The sequence below is a fragment of the Microcaecilia unicolor genome, chromosome 3, assembly GCF_901765095.1.
Source record: "Microcaecilia unicolor chromosome 3, aMicUni1.1, whole genome shotgun sequence".
NCBI classification, from domain to species: Eukaryota; Metazoa; Chordata; class Amphibia; order Gymnophiona; family Siphonopidae; genus Microcaecilia; species Microcaecilia unicolor.
In genome coordinates this window covers 317,067,226-317,087,270 of record NC_044033.1, presented here as the reverse complement: position 1 = coordinate 317,087,270, position 20,045 = coordinate 317,067,226, and the positions used below count along the sequence as shown (strand labels likewise).

At 48.1% G+C, this 20,045-nt stretch overlaps 1 protein-coding gene across 3 annotated transcripts in view; it reads right to left on the bottom strand.

Moving 5' to 3' along the window:
- The window catches only part of LOC115466814 (cyclic AMP-dependent transcription factor ATF-7), a 430,182-nt gene that overhangs the window by 113,412 nt on the left and 296,725 nt on the right, over positions 1-20,045 (bottom strand). For all 3 annotated transcript variants that reach the window (XM_030198351.1, XM_030198350.1, XM_030198349.1), the window contains 2 exons: positions 1,714-1,813; positions 304-423 (listed from right to left, as the gene is read on the bottom strand). In XM_030198351.1, the coding sequence (XP_030054211.1) occupies positions 304-423; positions 1,714-1,813 (220 nt within the window). The remainder of the gene's footprint in view (positions 1-303; positions 424-1,713; positions 1,814-20,045) is intronic.

The window sequence follows — 20,045 nt, the reverse complement described above, 5'->3', positions numbered from 1 at the left end:
CTTTAACAAATATTAAAATTCAAAAAGCAAAAAAACATAGTGAGAGTTTCCTGAACAGATATTTCTGCGATTAATCATTATTTAGAGATATTTTAGAGGAAAATTTTTATATAGCAGAATATAAAAATTGTACAAGGGTGTGAAGATTTTTGCAAAGAACTATATTATGTTATACTCAACAGTAAAAGTGTTAAGCTGAAACAGTACCCCAAAATGTGTGCTTTAGTATCTAAGCAAACTACACACTATTTATTCAATAGTTATACTAAAGCCCAAGAGAATTCCCTCTGGTAAGGGACTTACCATTTTGGCTTCAGAATGCATGGGAAGGCCTGATGGGGAAATGTGTCCACCAGAACTGCTGATGAGTGGAGGCCCAGGAATACCAGGAATGTTGGGCACCATAGACACAGGTCTAGCCAGCTATATTGAAAAATAAATGTAAAGCACGAGATGAATTGTTGTGTTTGATGCTTCTTGGTGAACTACATAGTAGAACATGCACCATTTACTGACAGGACACAAAGCAGTCAGCTGCAACAGAGGTCCCCCTTTCTTGCTAACATATTTCTTCCAGCAATGCCCTGTGGAAAAAACTAAATCTGCATGCTCATCTGATTCTCAACTTCCTTCTGAGACTGCCAACAAGACAGCCAATTGTGAAGGTAGTTTGTAAACAAGTGAATATTTGTGTACTGAGATTCCAGTTTGTATTTGTCACCACAAGTGGTCACTGGAGCAATATTACTGTCACTCTCAAACTGAGCTGAATTCAAACTAGTGACCATGGGTTCAAAATGTTTTCTTCACACCAACTTTTTTGGACTTTTACCTCAGTTGGAACTTACAGGGGAGGGAGCTAGAGGGTGGGACATGTAAACAGTGCATTGAGCCTTTGTCACAGCTCCTTTGAGGTTTTCCCCATTTTTACTTCCAGTCCCTCTTTCTTGGCCTCCCTCCTGGATCCACCGACCACCAGCAGCCCCCCTTCTGAATTTAACTTTCAGCAGAAGTCCCCTCCTAGGCTTGCCGCCATGATGGATAGTGAGCACAGAAGCTATCTCCACTCACTGCCGTGCACAACCTGCTCCTCCTTCAAAATGGCTTCCCAGACTTTCACTGGAGATCAAGACAACCATTTTGAGATTGGAACTGGAACAGACATGAACGACTTCTGCCATGCTGGTTCTAATCTCAAAATAGAAAAATGGATGCCACAACCTCCTGCGGAAGTCTCAGAAGCCATTTTGAAGGAGGAGCCAGCTGTACGAAGGAGTGAGAGGAGATGGTTTCAGCGTCCACTACCCACTAATGACTCAGTCAACCCAGGAGGAGGCTTTTGCTGTTGGGTGGGTCCACGATTGGGGGGGGGGGGGGGGGGGGGGGGGAGTTCCATTTTTGGCCAAAACCAAGCAGCCAATTTTGGTCACAGATTCAGTTTCAGCAGACACTGAAGATCCTGGTTTCTGTGGGACTAACTGCAGTTACTGCTGGACCCCAGCACCTTGCATGCCCCTGATACAGCTAGTAGGAGTCACTAGTGTGCAATGGCTGAGACTCTTTCCCTTTGACTGTTAATGCTGGGTCTGGGAATCATGCTTAAGTCTTCTATACTACAGCATGAGTACTGCAACTCGGTGACTGAGCCACCTCTGAAAAGATCTGTATGTCTCATTTTAATTTTTTTTTTAACATCTTCAATATAACCCTTACCGATATAACAGATGGCATTTGTACGTGAGGACCTGGAAGGATGGGCACAGCCTGTCCATTTGCAAGGTGCATGACAAGTGGAAAAGAGCCAGTGGGAGATCTGAGAAGCACAAATCAAAAATGTACAATAGTATGTAGACAACAATCAGGAAATAACAACAAATATAACAAACCTAAAAAGCATACAGTACATGACGAAGATGAGAATGAAGAATAAACACAACTGAGCTCCTCAATCTATCCTTCCTTCCAATAAGTAACCAAGTACAGCTTTTTAATTTTCATTTCATTTTAACTATTTTATAATTGTACCTTCTTTGTTCTGATAACATTTCATTTATTAAAATTTATATTCCGCCCTTATCCAGGGCGGATTACAAACATGCAAAATCATTACATAATAAACTTTAACAAAACAATATTATCAATCATAATAGCCAAACAGTCCATAATCTGATATTAAGAGAGTCACGGGAAAGCCACTGCTTGCCCTGGGATTGGTAATGTGTTGCGAGCTCTGCAGGTGGCGGAGAATGCTGCAGCCCATCTGCTTACTAGAGCAAGCAAGTTTGAGCATATTACCCCACATTTTAAAAACTTTCATTGGTTGCCCATTGCCTGGTGGATTCAATTTAAACAACTGGTATTGGTTTTAAAGGCACAGCATGATGAGGCTCCTTATGCTATGGTTCAAAAACTGCAGAAGTATTACCCTACAAGATCTTTGGTATCGCAGGATCAAGACTTGTTGACTGTTCAGCTCTATCCACAGTATTTGACTGCAGACTGTTTGTATGCAAGTTTTTTCTGTTGTTGGACCTCAATTATGGAATGCTTTGCCTCTTTACATATGACAACCAACTTCTTTGGTGGTGTTTGACACAGATAAAGGCTTTGCTGTTTCAGAGAGCATTTTCTGAATCATAGTTGGTGGGAGGCTTGGGCTTCAAGATTAAGGTTCTGTTTATGTTTTTTGAGTGTACTGATGGTGTTTCATGTGATTTGAGTTATGTTTCTTTTATTGTACTCCACCCAGATTTTTGGATGGGCGGATTATAAATTTTTGTAAATAAATAAAATAAACATGAATATTACTACTATTTGGTTTTCTGTCAGGTACTTGTGACCTGGATTGGCCACTGTTGGAAACAGGATACTGGGCTACATCGACCATTGGTCTGACCCAGTAGGGCTACTCTTATTTCTTACAGTGGGGGAAATAAGTATTTGATCCCTTGCTGATTTTGTAAGTTTGCCCACTGACAAAGACATGAGCAGCCCATAATTGAAGGGTAGGTTATTGGTAACAGTGAGAGATAGCACATCACAAATTAAATCCGGAAAATCACATTGTGGAAAGTATATGAATTTATTTGCATTCTGCAGAGGGAAATAAGTATTTGATCCCCCACCAACCAGTAAGAGATCTGGCCCCTACAGACCAGGTAGATGCTCCAAATCAACTCGTTACCTGCATGACAGACAGCTGTCGGCAATGGTCACCTGTATGAAAGACACCTGTCCACAGACTCAGTGAATCAGTCAGACTCTAACCTCTACAAAATGGCCAAGAGCAAGGAGCTGTCTAAGGATGTCAGGGACAAGATCATACACCTGCACAAGGCTGGAATGGGCTACAAAACCATCAGTAAGACGCTGGGCGAGAAGGAGACAACTGTTGGTGCCATAGTAAGAAAATGGAAGAAGTACAAAATGACTGTCAATCGACAAAGATCTGGGGCTCCACGCAAAATCTCACCTCGTGGGGTATCCTTGATCATGAGGAAGGTTAGAAATCAGCCTACAACTACAAGGGGGGAACTTGTCAATGATCTCAAGGCAGCTGGGACCACTGTCACCACGAAAACCATTGGTAACACATTACGACATAACGGATTGCAATCCTGCAGTGCCCGCAAGGTCCCCCTGCTCCGGAAGGCACATGTGACGGCCCGTCTGAAGTTTGCCAGTGAACACCTGGATGATGCCGAGAGTGATTGGGAGAAGGTGCTGTGGTCAGATGAGACAAAAATTGAGCTCTTTGGCATGAACTCAACTCGCCGTGTTTGGAGGAAGAGAAATGCTGCCTATGACCCAAAGAACACCGTCCCCACTGTCAAGCATGGAGGTGGAAATGTTATGTTTTGGGGGTGTTTCTCTGCTAAGGGCACAGGACTACTTCACCGCATCAATGGGAGAATGGATGGGGCCATGTACCGTACAATTCTGAGTGACAACCTCCTTCCCTCCGCCAGGGCCTTAAAAATGGGTCGTGGCTGGGTCTTCCAGCACGACAATGACCCAAACATACAGCCAAGGCAACAAAGGAGTGGCTCAGGAAGAAGCACATTAGGGTCATGGAGTGGCCTAGCCAGTCACCAGACCTTAATCCCATTGAAAACTTATGGAGGGAGCTGAAGCTGCGAGTTGCCAAGCGACAGCCCAGAACTCTTAATGATTTAGAGATGATCTGCAAAGAGGAGTGGACCAAAATTCCTCCTGACATGTGTGCAAACCTCATCATCAACTACAGAAGACGTCTGACCGCTGTGCTTGCCAACAAGGGTTTTGCCACCAAGTATTAGGTCTTGTTTGCCAGAGGGATTAAATACTTATTTCCCTCTGCAGAATGCAAATAAATTCATATACTTTCCACAATGTGATTTTCCGGATTTAATTTGTGATGTGCTATCTCTCACTGTTACCAATAACCTACCCTTCAATTATGGGCTGCTCATGTCTTTGTCAGTGGGCAAACTTACAAAATCAGCAAGGGATCAAATACTTATTTCCCCCACTGTATGTACTCTTAAAAGGAAGGGAAAGGCAACAAAAAATCTAAATATTTCCAGCTAGCAATTTCAACAGACATATAAGAAATGGAAGTTACATAGAACAGTTGAAGGCAAGGCATGATCTGTAAAAATCTGGCCCACAACTGATCAGCTCCCATGGATGACCGCTAATGACCTGCTAAAATGTTTAGCAAACACTGGAATAGTTGTCCTTAGTACAACATTGCTTATGCAATGATTTGCATATGATAGTTGTTTGGAAAAAACCTTTTTAATGACCTCAGAAGAAAGTTAACATCTAAAGTATGCAAAAGATGAGTCGGTTCGAGGGATCCAAAATCACTGGCATGCTGCCATGCTGAACAGAACTCCCAGGAATTTCCTAATTGAAATTACCTTGATATGCTGAAAAGGAAGGGCACTATGAAGATTCCCTCTCTGACCTCCACTCCAGTGTTTCATAATTTTAACCAGGACTTCACCGACAAACCCTTAGACATTCCCGGGCATGGCCTGTCTTTGGGCAGTGATGTTTCACTGACCCAGTTGCTCCTAACCTACCGTCATCATCCCCGTCTCATCTGCCCGCAACCTCGGTATCATCTTCGACTCCTCCCTCTCCTTCTCTGCGCATATCCAGCAGATAGCCAAGACCTGTTGCTTCTTCCTCTACAACATTAGCAAAATTCACCCCTTCCTCTCTGAGCACACCACCCAAACTTTCATCCACTCTCTCATTACCTCTCGCCTTGACTACTGCAACCTACTCCTCACCGGCCTCCCACTTAGCCACCTATCCCCCCTTCAGTCCATCCAGAACTCTGCCGCACGTCTTATCTTCCGCCTTGACAGATATACTCATATCATCCCTCTCAAGTCACTTCACTGTCTTCCGCTCAGATACCGCTTACAGTTCAAGCTTCTCCTACTAACCTACAAATGCACTCGACCTGCAGCCACTCCTTACCTCTCTACCCTCATCTCCCCTTACGTCCCTACCCGTAACCTCCACTCTCAAGACAAATCCCTCCTTTCAGTACCCTTCTCCACCACTGCCAACTCTAGGCTCCGCCCTTTCTGTCTCACCTCACCCCATGCTTGGAACAAACTCCCTGAGCCCATATGCCAGGCCCCCTCCCTACCCATCTTCAAATCATTGCTCAAAGCCCACCTCTTCAATGTCGCTTTCGGCACCTAATCACAACACCTCTACTCAGGAAATCTAGACTACCCCAACTTGACATTTCGTCCTTTAGATTGTAAGCTCTTCTGAGCAGGGACCGTCCTTAGTTGTTAATTTGTACAGCGCTGTGTAACCCTAGTAGCGCTCTAGAAATGTTAAGTAGTAGTAGTAGTAACTAGCTTGGCCACAGAAACAGCTTAGCAGAAGAACATGGAAGGAGCGCAGGATACTTCACATAGGAAGACTCTCCTCCATCAGGTTTTTCTAAGAGCACAGACAGGCAGTAATGGTGGGGTCATCCTCTGGTATAGGAGGGGAGTTGCAAAATTCTGATAATGGAGTAGAAGTGTGAGCTCAGTCATCTAGTACTGCTGAGATTGTGCCTGCATTACTAACCTCCCTTGGAAAGGCCTGCAGAGAAGACCCTGGATGAAGTTTAGTCTGAGGTAGCATCCCTACAAAAGATCTGGTTCTTATTTATTCATGGGCCAATGATCAGAAGCAAATGCAGGAGCTAGAGGCTGTTAGCGCCATACTAGCACCTGCGTTTGCTACCGCCTCATGATCAGAGCCTCCAAACATGTGAAACAATGCGCTTGCAGGCTCTGCCTGCAATTAGCATGCAAATGCATACAAAACAGAGCTTTTAGCACAAGTAGCATGCAAATGCATGCTAAATGTATTCCTCCCCAATGATCAGCGAGCATGAATGCCAAACATTGACGTGTTGTCCACGGCAAACCCTTCGCCAGCTCAGAGCTGGTGTTAGGGTTTGCAAACCATTGGGGAGGAATGGTGAGCCCTGTCCAGAATGCATTTGCATGCTAGCAGGCCCCCCAATCTCCCCAATGCACTGGGCAGGGTTGGGAACCACCGATGGAGGAGGGGGGAGGTCACCTCCCTCCTCCAACAAAGGTAGGGGGTGGGGAAGAGGGCCACTAGATCACCAGGTCGTGGGGGGGGGGGGGTATTCGAGGCCCACTTGGCTACCAGGGCTCTATTTGAGGGGATGCTGGGGAGGGTTAGGGGGGCTGGAGACTCACCGGATCTACAGCCTCCCCTGAACTTCTGTCGGGGTGGGGGGGGGTCAGGGGGACTGGAGGTCTGCTGGACCTATAGCCCCCATGTCGCTTGGCTCGGGTGGGGGTACTAGGCTACCAGGGCCAGGCTATTTGGGGTCTGGTGGTCCCATGGATCTCCAACCCCTGTGTTTGACAGGTATTATCTTCTATATACAAGGATTCTATGTTTAAGGATTAAATGAAAAGTAATGCCTCCATCTCCTTAACTTTTGTATAAATGAATATACTGTACTAAACAAAAAATAATTGAAACATGCTCTTTCATTACATTTATTTACTTGTCTGGTGTAGTATCTAGTAGTTTGTTTACGAGTTGGAAGAGTTTATGTGTGTCTTTGTAGTTTGGTCCAATTTCAGTTTTGTAATATAATCTTTTAGTTTGTCTTTTAGGATCAGTTTCCTTTATTTCAATACAGGAGGTTCAGCGGATGATTAGGAAGCTTGCTGAGGGTGCCAGAGCCGGTGGTGGGAGGCGGGGCTGGTGGTTGGGAGGCGGGGATAGTGCTGGGCAGACTTATACGGTCTGTGCCAGAGCCGGTGGTGGGAGGCGGGACTGGTGGTTGGGAGGTGGGGATAGTGCTGGGCAGACTTATATGGTCTGTGCCCTGAAGAGGACAGGTACAAATAAAGGTAGGGTATACACAAAAAGTAGCACATATGAGTTTATCTTGTTGGGCAGACTGGATGGACCATGCAGGTCTTTTTCTGCCGTCATCTACTATGTTACCTGTCTCTGGGAGGATTGTGCCTGAGCATACAGTCCTCCCACACTTTACCCTATGATCAGAGATAATAGCGCACATAAATTTGCATGCTATTATCTCTGATCGTAGGGGCGATAAAGACCCGCGCTGTTCCAGTGCTATTTTTAGAGCACTGTTTGGAACAATACGGGGCTTTCGATCATCTGCCCATTAATTTGCTTTACAATTTGTCAAGACTCAGGCTGTTGAATTCAAGGCCTATACACTATATAGAGGATTGATACGAACAAGAAGCAAAGTTAAAGTATAAGCCACTTTGGTGTTAAAGACTGCTATACATAAGAAAATTAAAAATATGGAAAATGCTGTGAGACATTTAAATCTCTGCATTTTGAATTTTCCTAATGTATATTTACGGACAAAAAAAAGCAACACTGGGCCTTCAAGACTGGGACAAATAAAAGTTCTTTATTAGCGACCCGACACGGGCCGTGTTTTGGTGCTGAACAGCGCCTGCTTCAGGGGTCAAGAATGAACACAGTAGGATGTACTGGAAATCGATTCAAAGCCCCAGCATGTAAAGTGAAAATCGCCGTTCGCCACTGTGGCGAAAACGCAGCTCTGTAGAGAGCCCTCTCATATGCTTAATGTATATTTCACATCTCCCTGAGACTTGTCTTATAGCTATTTGAAGGAAATTTTGAATTTCCCAAAGACTACTTTACCATGGTTGAATAGTATATATTATTTTCCAATCAGCAAACCAGGAAGGCGGTCAGATCTTGCCTCCGAGTCAACTGTAAATGCTGCCAGATTGTTAGAAGTTTCAGGAATAATAGGAACAATAGGAAAGCAGTTGAATCAGATATAGAAAATTCTGGCTGCTTCGACATCTGACCTCATTGACTCTTATGTAGTCCGTGAGGGAGAGCAGTGTGCAAGTCCGGAGAGTATTCTGCTGGGAGCAGAGACTAGAAGAGGAAGCGAAATGGCTCCTTTGGAACTGATCCAACTTTCAGACCAGACAAACTACCCCCTTCCTCTTCCCCCCACCCTACGTGCTGGCTGCCAGTTTGCTAGTGTTGGCAAAATGCAGTCTGATGCAGGAAAAACACCAGGAGGACGTTGAGACCTGTTGCAACCAGGAAGATCTTGTGGGGCAGGTGTTGAGTCTGCGCAAATACAAGCAGCACAGAATTCTGCTGCAGAGGCAATTGTGAACCCTGAAGTGGGGAAGCTTTCCTATTACCTACTGATGCACTTGATACAATTAGGTTTGCAATCTCTTGGCAAGGTCGATTAACCCTGTAGTTAACAACTTATCTGCCAAGTAAATGATCTTGGAAATAGGTTGAAAACGACCGTCAAGAGATTAAGTCTGAAGTTGCAACAATGGAACAAACAGTGGTTCAAGTTTAATCAGCCCAAATAGCTATGATGCAAGACTGTTGTACGGGCTAAACTGGAGTTCCTGGAAAATTCTTTAAGAAGAGTGAACTAAAGGATGGTAAATTTTCCTTGGGTTCCCCAAAGGGATTAGTGAAACAGCATTGTATGGAAGTCCTACAGTTATCTTTGGACAAGATATATTTTATTGAAGTGTACTTTCCTCCAGATAAAACACAAATTAGTCCTATGCTAATTGGAGAGAGAATGTTAGAGCCTTTGAAATCCCTCAAGCTGTTAATTGTAAGGTTGTTATGTTTGTTCTGAGTTTCTCCTTACTGCTTGTCTATGTAAATACTGATGAGCTGGACTGGATGCCAAGAGAGATGTCTTGGAGCCCGATGCACAAAACTTACCAGGCCAGCAATGTGGGTTTTTGACCACTTCCAGACGGTTTTGTGATCACGGTATTCAATGAGAAATGCACAAAGCTAACACTAACCAGATGAGCAAACATGTGGACCTCTCATCTCTGGACAACTTGTAGAGAACAAGAGATATATAGTAAGCGCCACACCAAGGTGACAGTTATTTGACCCATTAATATGCACCAACTAAACATCTCAGAAACCTCAGGCGGTATTCTTGAAAAGTGGGAAGGACTAATGGAAAGAAAATCATTATCAGGTAAGACCTAATTTCTCCTTCCATTATGTAGCTTCCCACTATTCCATAACCTATGGGATCTTCAAAAGCAATCCCTAGAGCGAATGGGATCCTGGTGCCGCCATCCTGAAGACTGAAGCCACAAAACTAGCTTTCAAGTGTGTTGCAACATCTACCCTGTAGTGCTTGGCAAAGGTATGTAGCATCGACCGCGTCGCCTTCTTGCAAATATCTGCCGAAGACAGAAAGGTAGTCTATGCCCAGGATGTCGCTGTATGCCTCATACAATGAGCCCACAAGGTCTGAGGAGCCTGCTTCCCTGCAAGAAAATAAGCTGACGCGATAGTCTGCTTCAGCTACCTAGCAACTGTGGACTTGGAAGGCATAAGGCCAAACTTCTTATCAAAAATCACAATCAGTCCGTCTGATTTGCGAAACTCATTCATGACTTCCAGATATCTAATGAGGATTCTATACATAGTGAGAAGATTCAAGGAAGAATACTGAGCTTCTTCGTCCTGCGAAAGGACGAAAGCTCCACAGATTGCTTGAGATGAAATGCTAATACCACTTTTGGAAGAAAGTAACTGTGACAGAGACCCTCACCTCCGAAAAGTGAAGAAAGGGATCCCGACAAGAGAGCCTGAAGCTCTGAAATCCTACATGCAGACACAACAGCCACCAAGAACGCTGTCTTTAGTGTAAGATCTTTCAAGGAGGCCTTCTGAAGGGGCTCAAAAGGAGGCTTCTGAAAAGCCCGAAAAACTAAGTTATGGTTCCACTCTGCACATGGTGTATGAAAGAGATGGCACAAGTGGCCCGCTCCCTACAAGAATCAAATGATATCCGAGTGAGCCACAAGAGTCTTCTGTAATCAGTCCCTGAAAACAGGATGAAGTTGCAACCTGAACTTTTAGAGAATCCAACACCAATCCTTTCTGAAGATCTGCCTGGAAGAAATGCTAGGATGTGTGCAATAAGAAAAGAGAAGGCGAACATCAGCCCTTGAACATCCTCCACAGCCTCGCATACGCTGAGCCCTTTCAACGGTCAAGCCATAAGACCAAAGTGGCATGGATCTTCCATAAGCACCAAACCTTGCTTCAGTAGCCAATGTACATACAGAAGCTGGAGACGATCCCCATCCAGAAGTTGAACCAGGTCCGCGTATGTGATGGAAAATATTAAAAATTGCTTTTCAGTCTTGCTTTAATAGATAATACATTTGTAAAATCCCCTGTCTTTGACCAAAAGTGACTTTCCTGGTATATCTCAAAGAACAGGCTGGAATGGAAGGCACATCTCAAAAACAATGTATGAGATAAGGCACTCAAGAACAATGTATAAGATAAAGCACATCTTAAGAACAATATATGAGATAAGGCACACCTCAAGAACAGGTTGGAATGCCTCTGAAGCCAGCTTGTGCAGGAGGGAGGCAGGGTATGCTTGAGGTTCGGGACATAAGCCACCTGGCCAGTGGTTTGTTTACCTGAACTGAGAGCATATGACTGAAACCGCACGTACATTCCTGGATAAGTTTTAGCTTAATAAAAAGGGGGCTTTTTGCAGCAGAGCCTTGGGGCTCATTCTGTGGATGGATGCATCATGCAGAAAAGACTTGTTGCTGGGCATATGGAGACCGGGGTTTCGCTGCAATGGGCCCCCCCAGCTGATGAGATAAGGGCCTGAATGATGTAATTCCTGACCAGTAATGATGTATGTATGTATGTATGTATGTGTGTGTATATATATATATATATATATATATATATATATATATACACATATATACATACACACACACACACACATATATATATATAGCGAATGCTACATACCTGTAGAAGGTATTCTCCGAGGACAGCAGGCTGATTGTTCTCACTGATGGGTGACGTCCACGGCAGCCCCTCCAATCGGAATCTTCACTAGCAAAGTCCTTTGCTAGCCCTCGCGTGCCCGCGCGCACCGCGCATGCGCGGCCGTCTTCCCGCCCGAAACCGGCTCGAGCCGGCCAGTCCAGTATGTAGCAAGACAATACTCTTAAGGGAAGACACAACTCCAAAGGGGAGGCGGGCGGGTTTGTGAGAACAATCAGCCTGCTGTCCTCGGAGAATACCTTCTACAGGTATGTAGCATTCGCTTTCTCCGAGGACAAGCAGGCTGCTTGTTCTCACTGATGGGGTATCCCTAGCCCCCAGGCTCACTCAAAACAACAACCAAGGTCAATTGGGCCTCGCAACGGCGAGGACATAACTGAGATTGACCTAAAAAATTTACCAACTAACTGAGAGTGCAGCCTGGAACAGAACAAACAGGGCCCTCGGGGGGTGGAGTTGGATCCTAAAGCCCAAACAGGTTCTGAAGAACTGACTGCCCGAACCGACTGTCGCGTCGGGTATCCTGCTGCAGGCAGTAATGGGATGTGAATGTGTGGACAGAAGCCCACGTCGCAGCTTTGCAAATTTCTTCAATGGAGGCTGACTTCAAGTGGGCTACCGACGCAGCCATGGCTCTAACATTATGAGCCGTGACATGACCCTCAAGAGCCAGCCCCGCCTGGGCGTAAGTGAAGGAAATGCAATCTGCTAGCCAATTGGATATGGTGCGTTTCCCTACAGCCACTCCCCTCCTATTGGGGTCAAAAGAAACAAACAATTGGGCGGACTGTCTGTGGGGCTGTGTCCGCTCCAAGTAGAAGGCCAATGCTCTCTTGCAGTCCAATGTGTGCAGCTGACGTTCAGCAGGGCAGGAATGAGGACGGGGAAAGAATGTTGGCAAGACAATTGACTGGTTCAGATGGAACTCCGACACGACCTTTGGCAGAAACCTAGGGTGAGTACGGAGGACTACTCTGTTGTGATGAAATTTGGTGTAAGGGGCCTGGGCTACCAGGGCCTGAAGCTCACTGACTCTACGAGCTGAAGTAACTGCCACCAAGAAAATGACCTTCCAGGTCAAGTACTTCAGATGGCAGGAATTCAGTGGCTCAAAAGGAGGTTTCATCAGCTGGGTGAGAACGACATTGAGATCCCATGACACTGTAGGAGGCTTGACAGGGGGCTTTGACAAAAGCAAACCTCTCATGAAGCGAACAACTAAAGGCTGTCCTGAGATCGGCTTACCTTCCACATGGTAATGGTATGCACTGATTGCACTAAGATGAACCCTTACGGAGTTGGTCTTAAGACCAGACTCAGACAAGTGCAGAAGGTATTCAAGCAGGGTCTGTGTAGGACAAGAGCGAGGATCTAGGGCCTTGCTGTCACACCAGACGGCAAACCTCCTCCAATGAAAGAAGTAACTTCTCTTAGTGGAGTCTTTCCTGGAAGCAAGCAAGATGCGGGAGACACCCTCTGGCAGACCCAAAGAGGCAAAGTCTACGCCTTCAACATCCAGGCCGTGAGAGCCAGGGACCGGAGGTTGGGATGCAGAAGAGCCCCTTCGTCCTGCGTGATGAGGGTCGGAAAACACTCCAATCTCCACGGTTCTTCGGAGGATAACTCCAGAAGAAGAGGGAACCAGATCTGACGCGGCCAAAAAGGAGCAATCAGGATCATGGTGCCTTGGTCTTGCTTGAGTTTCAACAAAGTCTTCCCCACCAGAGGAATGGGAGGATAAGCATACAGCAGGCCCTCCCCCCAATCGAGGAGGAAGGCATCCGATGCCAGTCTGCCGGTGGCCTGAAGCCTGGAACAGAACTGAGGGACTTTGTGGTTTGCTCGAGATGCGAAGAGATCCACCAAGGGGGTGCCCCACGCTTGGAAGATCTGGCGCACCACTCGGGAGTTGAGCGACCACTCGTGAGGTTGCATAATCCTGCTCAACCTGTCGGCCAGACTGTTGTTTACGCCTGCCAGATATGTGGCTTGGAGCACCATGCCGTTCCGGCGAGCCCAGGTCCACATGCTGACGGCTTCCTGACACAGGGGGCGAGATCCGGTGCCCCCCTGCTTGTTTACATAGTACATGGCAACCTGGTTGTCTGTCTGAATTTGAATAATTTGGTGGGACAGCCGATCTCTGAAAGCCTTCAGAGCGTTCCAGATCGCTCGTAACTCCAGAAGATTGATCTGTAGATCGCGTTCTTGGAGGGACCAGCTTCCTTGGGTGTGAAGCCCATCGACATGAGCTCCCCATCCCAGGAGAGACGCATCCGTGGTCAGCACTTTTTGTGGCTGAGGAATTTGGAAGGGACGTCCCAGAGTCAAATTGGTCCAAATCGTCCACCAATACAGGGATTCGAGAAAACTCGTGGACAGGTGGATCACGTCCTCTAGACCCCCCGCGGCCTGATACCACTGGGAGGCTAGGGTCCATTGAGCAGATCTCATGTGAAGGCGGGCCATGGGAGTCACATGAACTGTGGAGGCCATATGGCCCAGCAATCTCAACATCTGCCGAGCTGTGATCTGCTGGGACGCCCGCACCCGGGAGACGAGGGACAACAAGTTGTTGGCTCTCGTCTCTGGGAGATAGGCGCGAGCCGTCCGAGAATCCAGCAGGGCTCCTATGAATTCGAGGTTCTGCACTGGAAGAAGATGGGACTTTGGGTAATTTATCACAAACCCCAGTAGCTCCAGAAGGCGAATAGTCATCTGCATGGACTGCAGGGCTCCTGCCTTGGACGTGTTCTTCACCAGCCAATCGTCGAGATATGGGAACACGTGTACTCCCAGCCTGCGAAGTGCCGCTGCTACCACAGCTAGACACTTTGTGAACACCCTGGGCGCAGAGGCGAGCCCAAAGGGTAGCACACGGTACTGGAAGTGGCGTGTGCCCAACTGAAATCGCAGATACTGTCTGTGAGCTGGCAGTATCGGGATATGTGTGTAGGCATCCTTCAAGTCCAGAGAGCATAGCCAATCGTTTTGCTGAATCATGGGGAGAAGGGTGCCCAGGGAAAGCATCCTGAACTTTTCTTTTACGAGATATTTGTTCAGGGCCCTTAGGTCTAGGATGGGACGCATCCCCCCTGTTTTCTTTTCCACAAGGAAGTACCTGGAATAGAATCCCAGCTCTTCTTGCCCGGATGGCACGGGCTCGACCGCATTGGCGCTGAGAAGGGCGGAGAGTTCCTCTGCAAGTACCCTCTTGTGCTGGAAGCTGTAAGACTGAGCTCCCGGTGGACAATTTGGAGGTTTTGAAGCCAAATTGAGGGTGTATCCCTGCCGGACTATTTGCAGAACCCACTGATCGGAGGTTATGAGAGGCCACCTTTGGTGAAAAGCTTTCAACCTCCCTCCGACTGGCAGGTCGCCCGGCACGGACACTTGGATGTCGGCTATGCTCTGCTGGAGCCAGTCAAAAGCTCGCCCCTTGCTTTTGCTGGGGAGCCGCGGGGCCTTGCTGAGGCGCACGCTGCTGACGAGAGCGAGCGCGCTGGGGCTTAGCCTGGGCCGCAGGCTGTCGGGATGGAGGATTGTACCTACGCTTGCCAGAAGAGTAGGGAACAGTCTTCCTTCCCCCGAAAAATCGTCTACCTGTAGAGGTAGAAGCTGAAGGCTGCCGGCGGGCGAATTTGTCGAATGCGGTGTCCCGCTGGTGGAGAGACTCTACCACCTGTTCGACTTTTTCGCCAAAAATGTTGTCCGCACGGCAAGGCGAGTCCGCAATCCGCTGCTGGATTCTATTCTCCAGGTCGGCGGCACGCAGCCATGAGAGCCTGCGCATCACCACACCTTGAGCAGCGGCCCTGGACGCAACATCAAAAGTGTCATAAACTCCTCTGGCCAGGAATTTTCTGCACGCCTTCAGCTGCCTGACCACCTCCTGAAAAGGCTTGGCTTGCTCAGGGGGAAGAGCATCAACCAAGCCCGCCAACTGCCGCACATTGTTCCGCATGTGTATGCTCGTGTAGAGCTGGTAAGACTGGATCTTGGACACGAGCATAGAGGAATGGTAGGCCTTCCTCCCAAAGGAGTCTAAGGTTCTAGCGTCCTTGCCCGGGGGCGCCGAAGCATGTTCCCTAGAACTCTTAGCCTTCTTTAGGGCCAAATCCACAACTCCAGAGTCGTGAGGCAACTGAGTGCGCATCAGCTCTGGGTCCCCATGGATCCGGTACTGGGACTCGATCTTCTTGGGAATGTGGGGATTAGTTAAGGGTTTCGTCCAGTTCGCAAGCAATGTCTTTTTTAGGACATGGTGCAAGGGAACGGTGGACGCTTCCTTAGGTGGAGAAGGATAGTCCAGGAGCTCAAACATTTCAGCCCTGGGCTCGTCCTCCACAACCACCGGGAAGGGGATGGCCGTAGACATCTCCCGGACAAAGGAAGCAAAAGACAGACTCTCGGGAGGAGAAAGCTGTCTTTCAGGAGAGGGAGTGGGATCAGAAGGAAAACCCTCAGACTCCTCGTCAGAGAAATATCTAGGATCTTCCTCTTCCTCCCACGAGGCCTCACCCTCGGTGTCAGACACAAGTTCACGAACCTGTGTCTGCAACCTCGCCCTGCTCGACTCAGTGGAGCCACGTCCACGATGGGGGCGTCGAGAGGTAGACTCCCTCGCCCGCATCGGCGAAGCTCCCTCCGCCGACGTAGTCGGGGAGCCTTCCTGGGAGGTGGCCGCGGTACCGGGTACCGACGTCGGGGACCTCAACCTGGGCGATGGGCCAGCCGGCGCCACGCTCGACGGTACCGGAGGCGCAAGCACCGCCGGTACCGGAGGGGTAGGGCGCAACAGCTCTCCCAGAATCTCTGGGAGAACGGCCCGGAGGCTCTCGTTTAGAGCGGCTGCAGAGAAAGGCTGTGAGGTCGATGCAGGCGTCGACGTCAGGACCTGTTCCGGGCGAGGAGGCTGTTCCGGGCTGTCCAGAGTGGAGCGCATCGACACCTCTTGGACAGAGGGTGAGCGGTCCTCTCGGTGCCGATGCCTGCTGGGTGCCGAATCCCTCGGCGACCCAGAGCTCTCGGTGCCGACGCGGGGAGGAGACCGGTGTCGATGCTTCTTCGACTTCTTCCGAAGCATGTCACCGGAGCTCCCCGGCACCGACTGAGGAGGACGTAGAATCCATCCGTCGCTTCCTCGGGGCCGAGGCCGAAGAAGGTCGGTCTCGGGGGGGCTGTACCGCAGGAGCCCTCAGGGTGGGAGGAGACCCACCCGAAGGCTCACCGCCACCAGCAGGGGAATGGACAGCCCTCACCTGCACTCCTGACGATGCACCACCGTCCGACGACATCAGCAGACAAGGTCCCGGTACCACCGACGTCGATGCAGCTATCCGATGTCTCGGCGCCGATGCAGGGGCCCGATGCCTCGATGCACTCGATGCAAGGGCGGCCGAGGAAGATGGTCTGGACGCTGACGACGTCGATGCACTCGAAGATCCCGGTGCCGATGCAGACGAAGAGCCCGAGAACAAAACGTTCCACTGGGCTAGTCTCGCTACCTGAGTCCGCCTCTGAAGCAGGGAACACAGACTACAGTTCTGAGGGCGGTGCTCGGCCCCCAGACACTGAAGACACGACGAGTGTCGATCAGTGAGCGAGATAACCCGGGCGCACTGGGTGCACTTCTTGAAGCCGCTGGAAGGCTTCGATGTCATGGGCGGAAAAATCACGCCGGCGAAATCAATGTCCGAAATGACGGAAAAAGAGCACCAAAAACTGTAGAGGGAGAAAAATCTCGACCGAGGCCGAAAAGAGGCCTACCCCGACGACGAAAGAAAACTTATCGGGGCCAAAAGCTGGAAATACGGGGAGGATTGAAACGAAACCCGGTGGAGGGGTTCCGGAGCACTTCCCGAGTACAGGAAAAACTTTTCCGAAGAAAAAACACGTTCAACAAAATGGACGCGCGAGGTCGACTCTCCGGGGCTCGACACGGCGAAAAATACGACCGTACCGAGTGCGGACAAAAGAAGACTGGCCGGCTCGAGCCGGTTTCGGGCGGGAAGACGGCCGCGCATGCGCGGTGCGCGCGGGCGCGCGAGGGCTAGCAAAGGACTTTGCTAGTGAAGATTCCGATTGGAGGGGCTGCCGTGGACGTCACCCATCAGTGAGAACAAGCAGCCTGCTTGTCCTCGGAGAAATATATATATATATATATATATATATATATATATATATATATATACATACACACATATATATACATATACATACATATACATACAAACTAGTAAAAAAAAGGCCCGTTTCGGACACAAATGAAACAGGCACTAGCAAGGTTTTCCTCGGAGTGTGTATGTTTGAGACAATGTATGTGAGAGTGACTGTGTGTGAGAGAGAGAGTGACTGTGCGAGTGTGTATGAGAGAGAGTGAGTCTGGGTGCGGGTGTGTCTGTGAGAGAGAGTGTGTGTGTTTGAGAATGAGAGTGTGTGCAAGTGCATACGTGAGAGTGAGAGAGAGAGTGTGTCTCTCTCACTCTCACACACTGTCTCACACTGTATCACATTCACTCTCTATGTGTCACACAGTCACTCACACACTCTCTTGGTCTCATACACTCAGTTTGGCAGTTACATAAAGTGAGTTTGATTGTGTGTGAGTGTGTTGCATGGGAAGGAGTATGTGTGAATGAGAGTGGTTAGGGGGTCTGTGTGGTGTTGGATTAGGTGTCATCAGTGTGTGTGTGTCACAGAGTGTGTGGCTGTGTGTCAGTGATAGTTTTTGTTGTTCTGAAAGTGTGAAAGGGTTGTGTTGAGTGGTAGATTGTGAGTTTCTGTGTTTGTGTGATCTTGTGTTTTTGTCTCAGTCTGTCGTTTGGGGGGGGGGGGGGAAATGGTGGGTGGGGGTGGAGAAATGTGAGTGTGTGGTGGGAGAGAGAGTGTCCATCTGTTCATGTTGTGCATCTGTTTTCTGTATGTTTTTTATTAAGGGATTTGGGTGGGGGGTGGGTTGTGTGGGGCAGTACTGTTTGTTATTTAGAGATACAGAGATGTTTCTGAAAGATAGTTTTTTTTTTGTTGGGAAGTGAAAGAGGTTGGGTCAAAATTGGAGTGCGAGGGCGTGTATGCTGTAGTAATGTTGTGGGTGGGGTGCCGTCTGGATGTGTGGGTTTTTTTTTCTTTTTTGTTTTACAGTTGCTGTTCTGTTGTGTTTTTTGTTGGCCTGGGGGATGGGGGCATATGTTGTGGATGGGGCTTGTGTTGTGATATTTGATTCTGCTTCTGTGTGTTTGTGACACAGAGATTGTGTCTGTGTATGTTTTACAGAGAGTGTTTTGTGTGTGTGTGAAAGTGAGAGAGGGTGGAGTAGACTGGGAGTGTTGTGTGTGTGTCTCAGAATAGAAAAGGTGGGTGGGTTGTTGAGCTGAGAGGGTTTTGGTGTAAGAGGGGGAGAAGGGTGGTTATATATTTAGGGTGAGTGTGTGTGTGTGTATTTTTTTGAGTTTTTTTGTTTTGTTTTGCATGTGTGTTAAGGGCAGTGCCTGCATTGTTTTTTTTCTTCTTTACGGCTTTGTTGGGAGGGTGCCGTGATCTTGAAGATGTGGGACGACTTTTGAACTGATGTTTGAAAGGGTGGGGGTCTGTAGGCGCACAGGCGTTTGCTGACGGGAGGGTGGTGATAATGTGTTTTCTTAATGGGGTAGGATGACTTCTGAACTGATGTGTTAATGGGTGGCTGTATGTAATTTTGGATGGGCGTTGGATTTTATCCCGTGGGTGGGGGGAAGAGGGGGGTGTTACGTGTGTGAGAAGGGCAGAGCCTGCCTTTTTTTTTTGTTCTTGCCGGCTTCGGTGTGACGGTGCCTGGATCTTGTAGTTGTAGCAGGACTTCTGAACTGATGTGTTAAAGGATGGGGGTCTGTAGACGGGAGGGTGGAGATAATCTTTTTATTTATTACAGCATTTATATCCCACATTTTCCAATTTACATTGTTTCAATGCGGTTTACAAACAAAATATGGTTACATCCGAAGGAATGATCTGTGTTAGTGGCATGAACGAAGGTATGTGTACATTTTAGTAGCGATAATCATTAACAACTGGCTATCTGATTGACATTTTTCTGTTTTCTTAATGGGAACTCGGGAGGTAGTCGTTCAGGGAGGAGGTGGAGTGCGGTGTTCCGAAGTCGTAGAAGACAGCGAGACAGGATTTGGAGGGCGGTGTTTGTAGTAGAGAGGGAGTTATGCGGGTGCGTTTTGGGGAGGAGGGTGTGTGAGGGGGGCTGTGGCCGGTTGATGTGGTCTTGTGTTCACTTTTGATGGCCATTGGATTTTATTCCGTGGTTGCGGGGAAGTGGTTTGGGGTGGGGGGGGGGGGGGGGGTTGTTGCGTGTGTGTGGGGATTAACTTGTTCTCTCCAAAAGTGCTGTTGCCCTTTTTCTTTCTTCTTGTGAAGTTTTTTTTTTTGCGCCGTTGGCGGGTTTTTAAAAAAATACATTGTAGGAGACGTTGACTCGCACTGCTGTGCTGTGATTGGGCAGTCGTTGGTGACGGAGCCGTAGGTGCGAGACGTCATCATGTCAGGAGATGGATACAGGAGCACGAATGCTTCAAGGTTTTTGTCCACACTGCCAGCTTCAGAACGTTGGAGGTGCGTTTTATTATATAGGATATATATATATATAT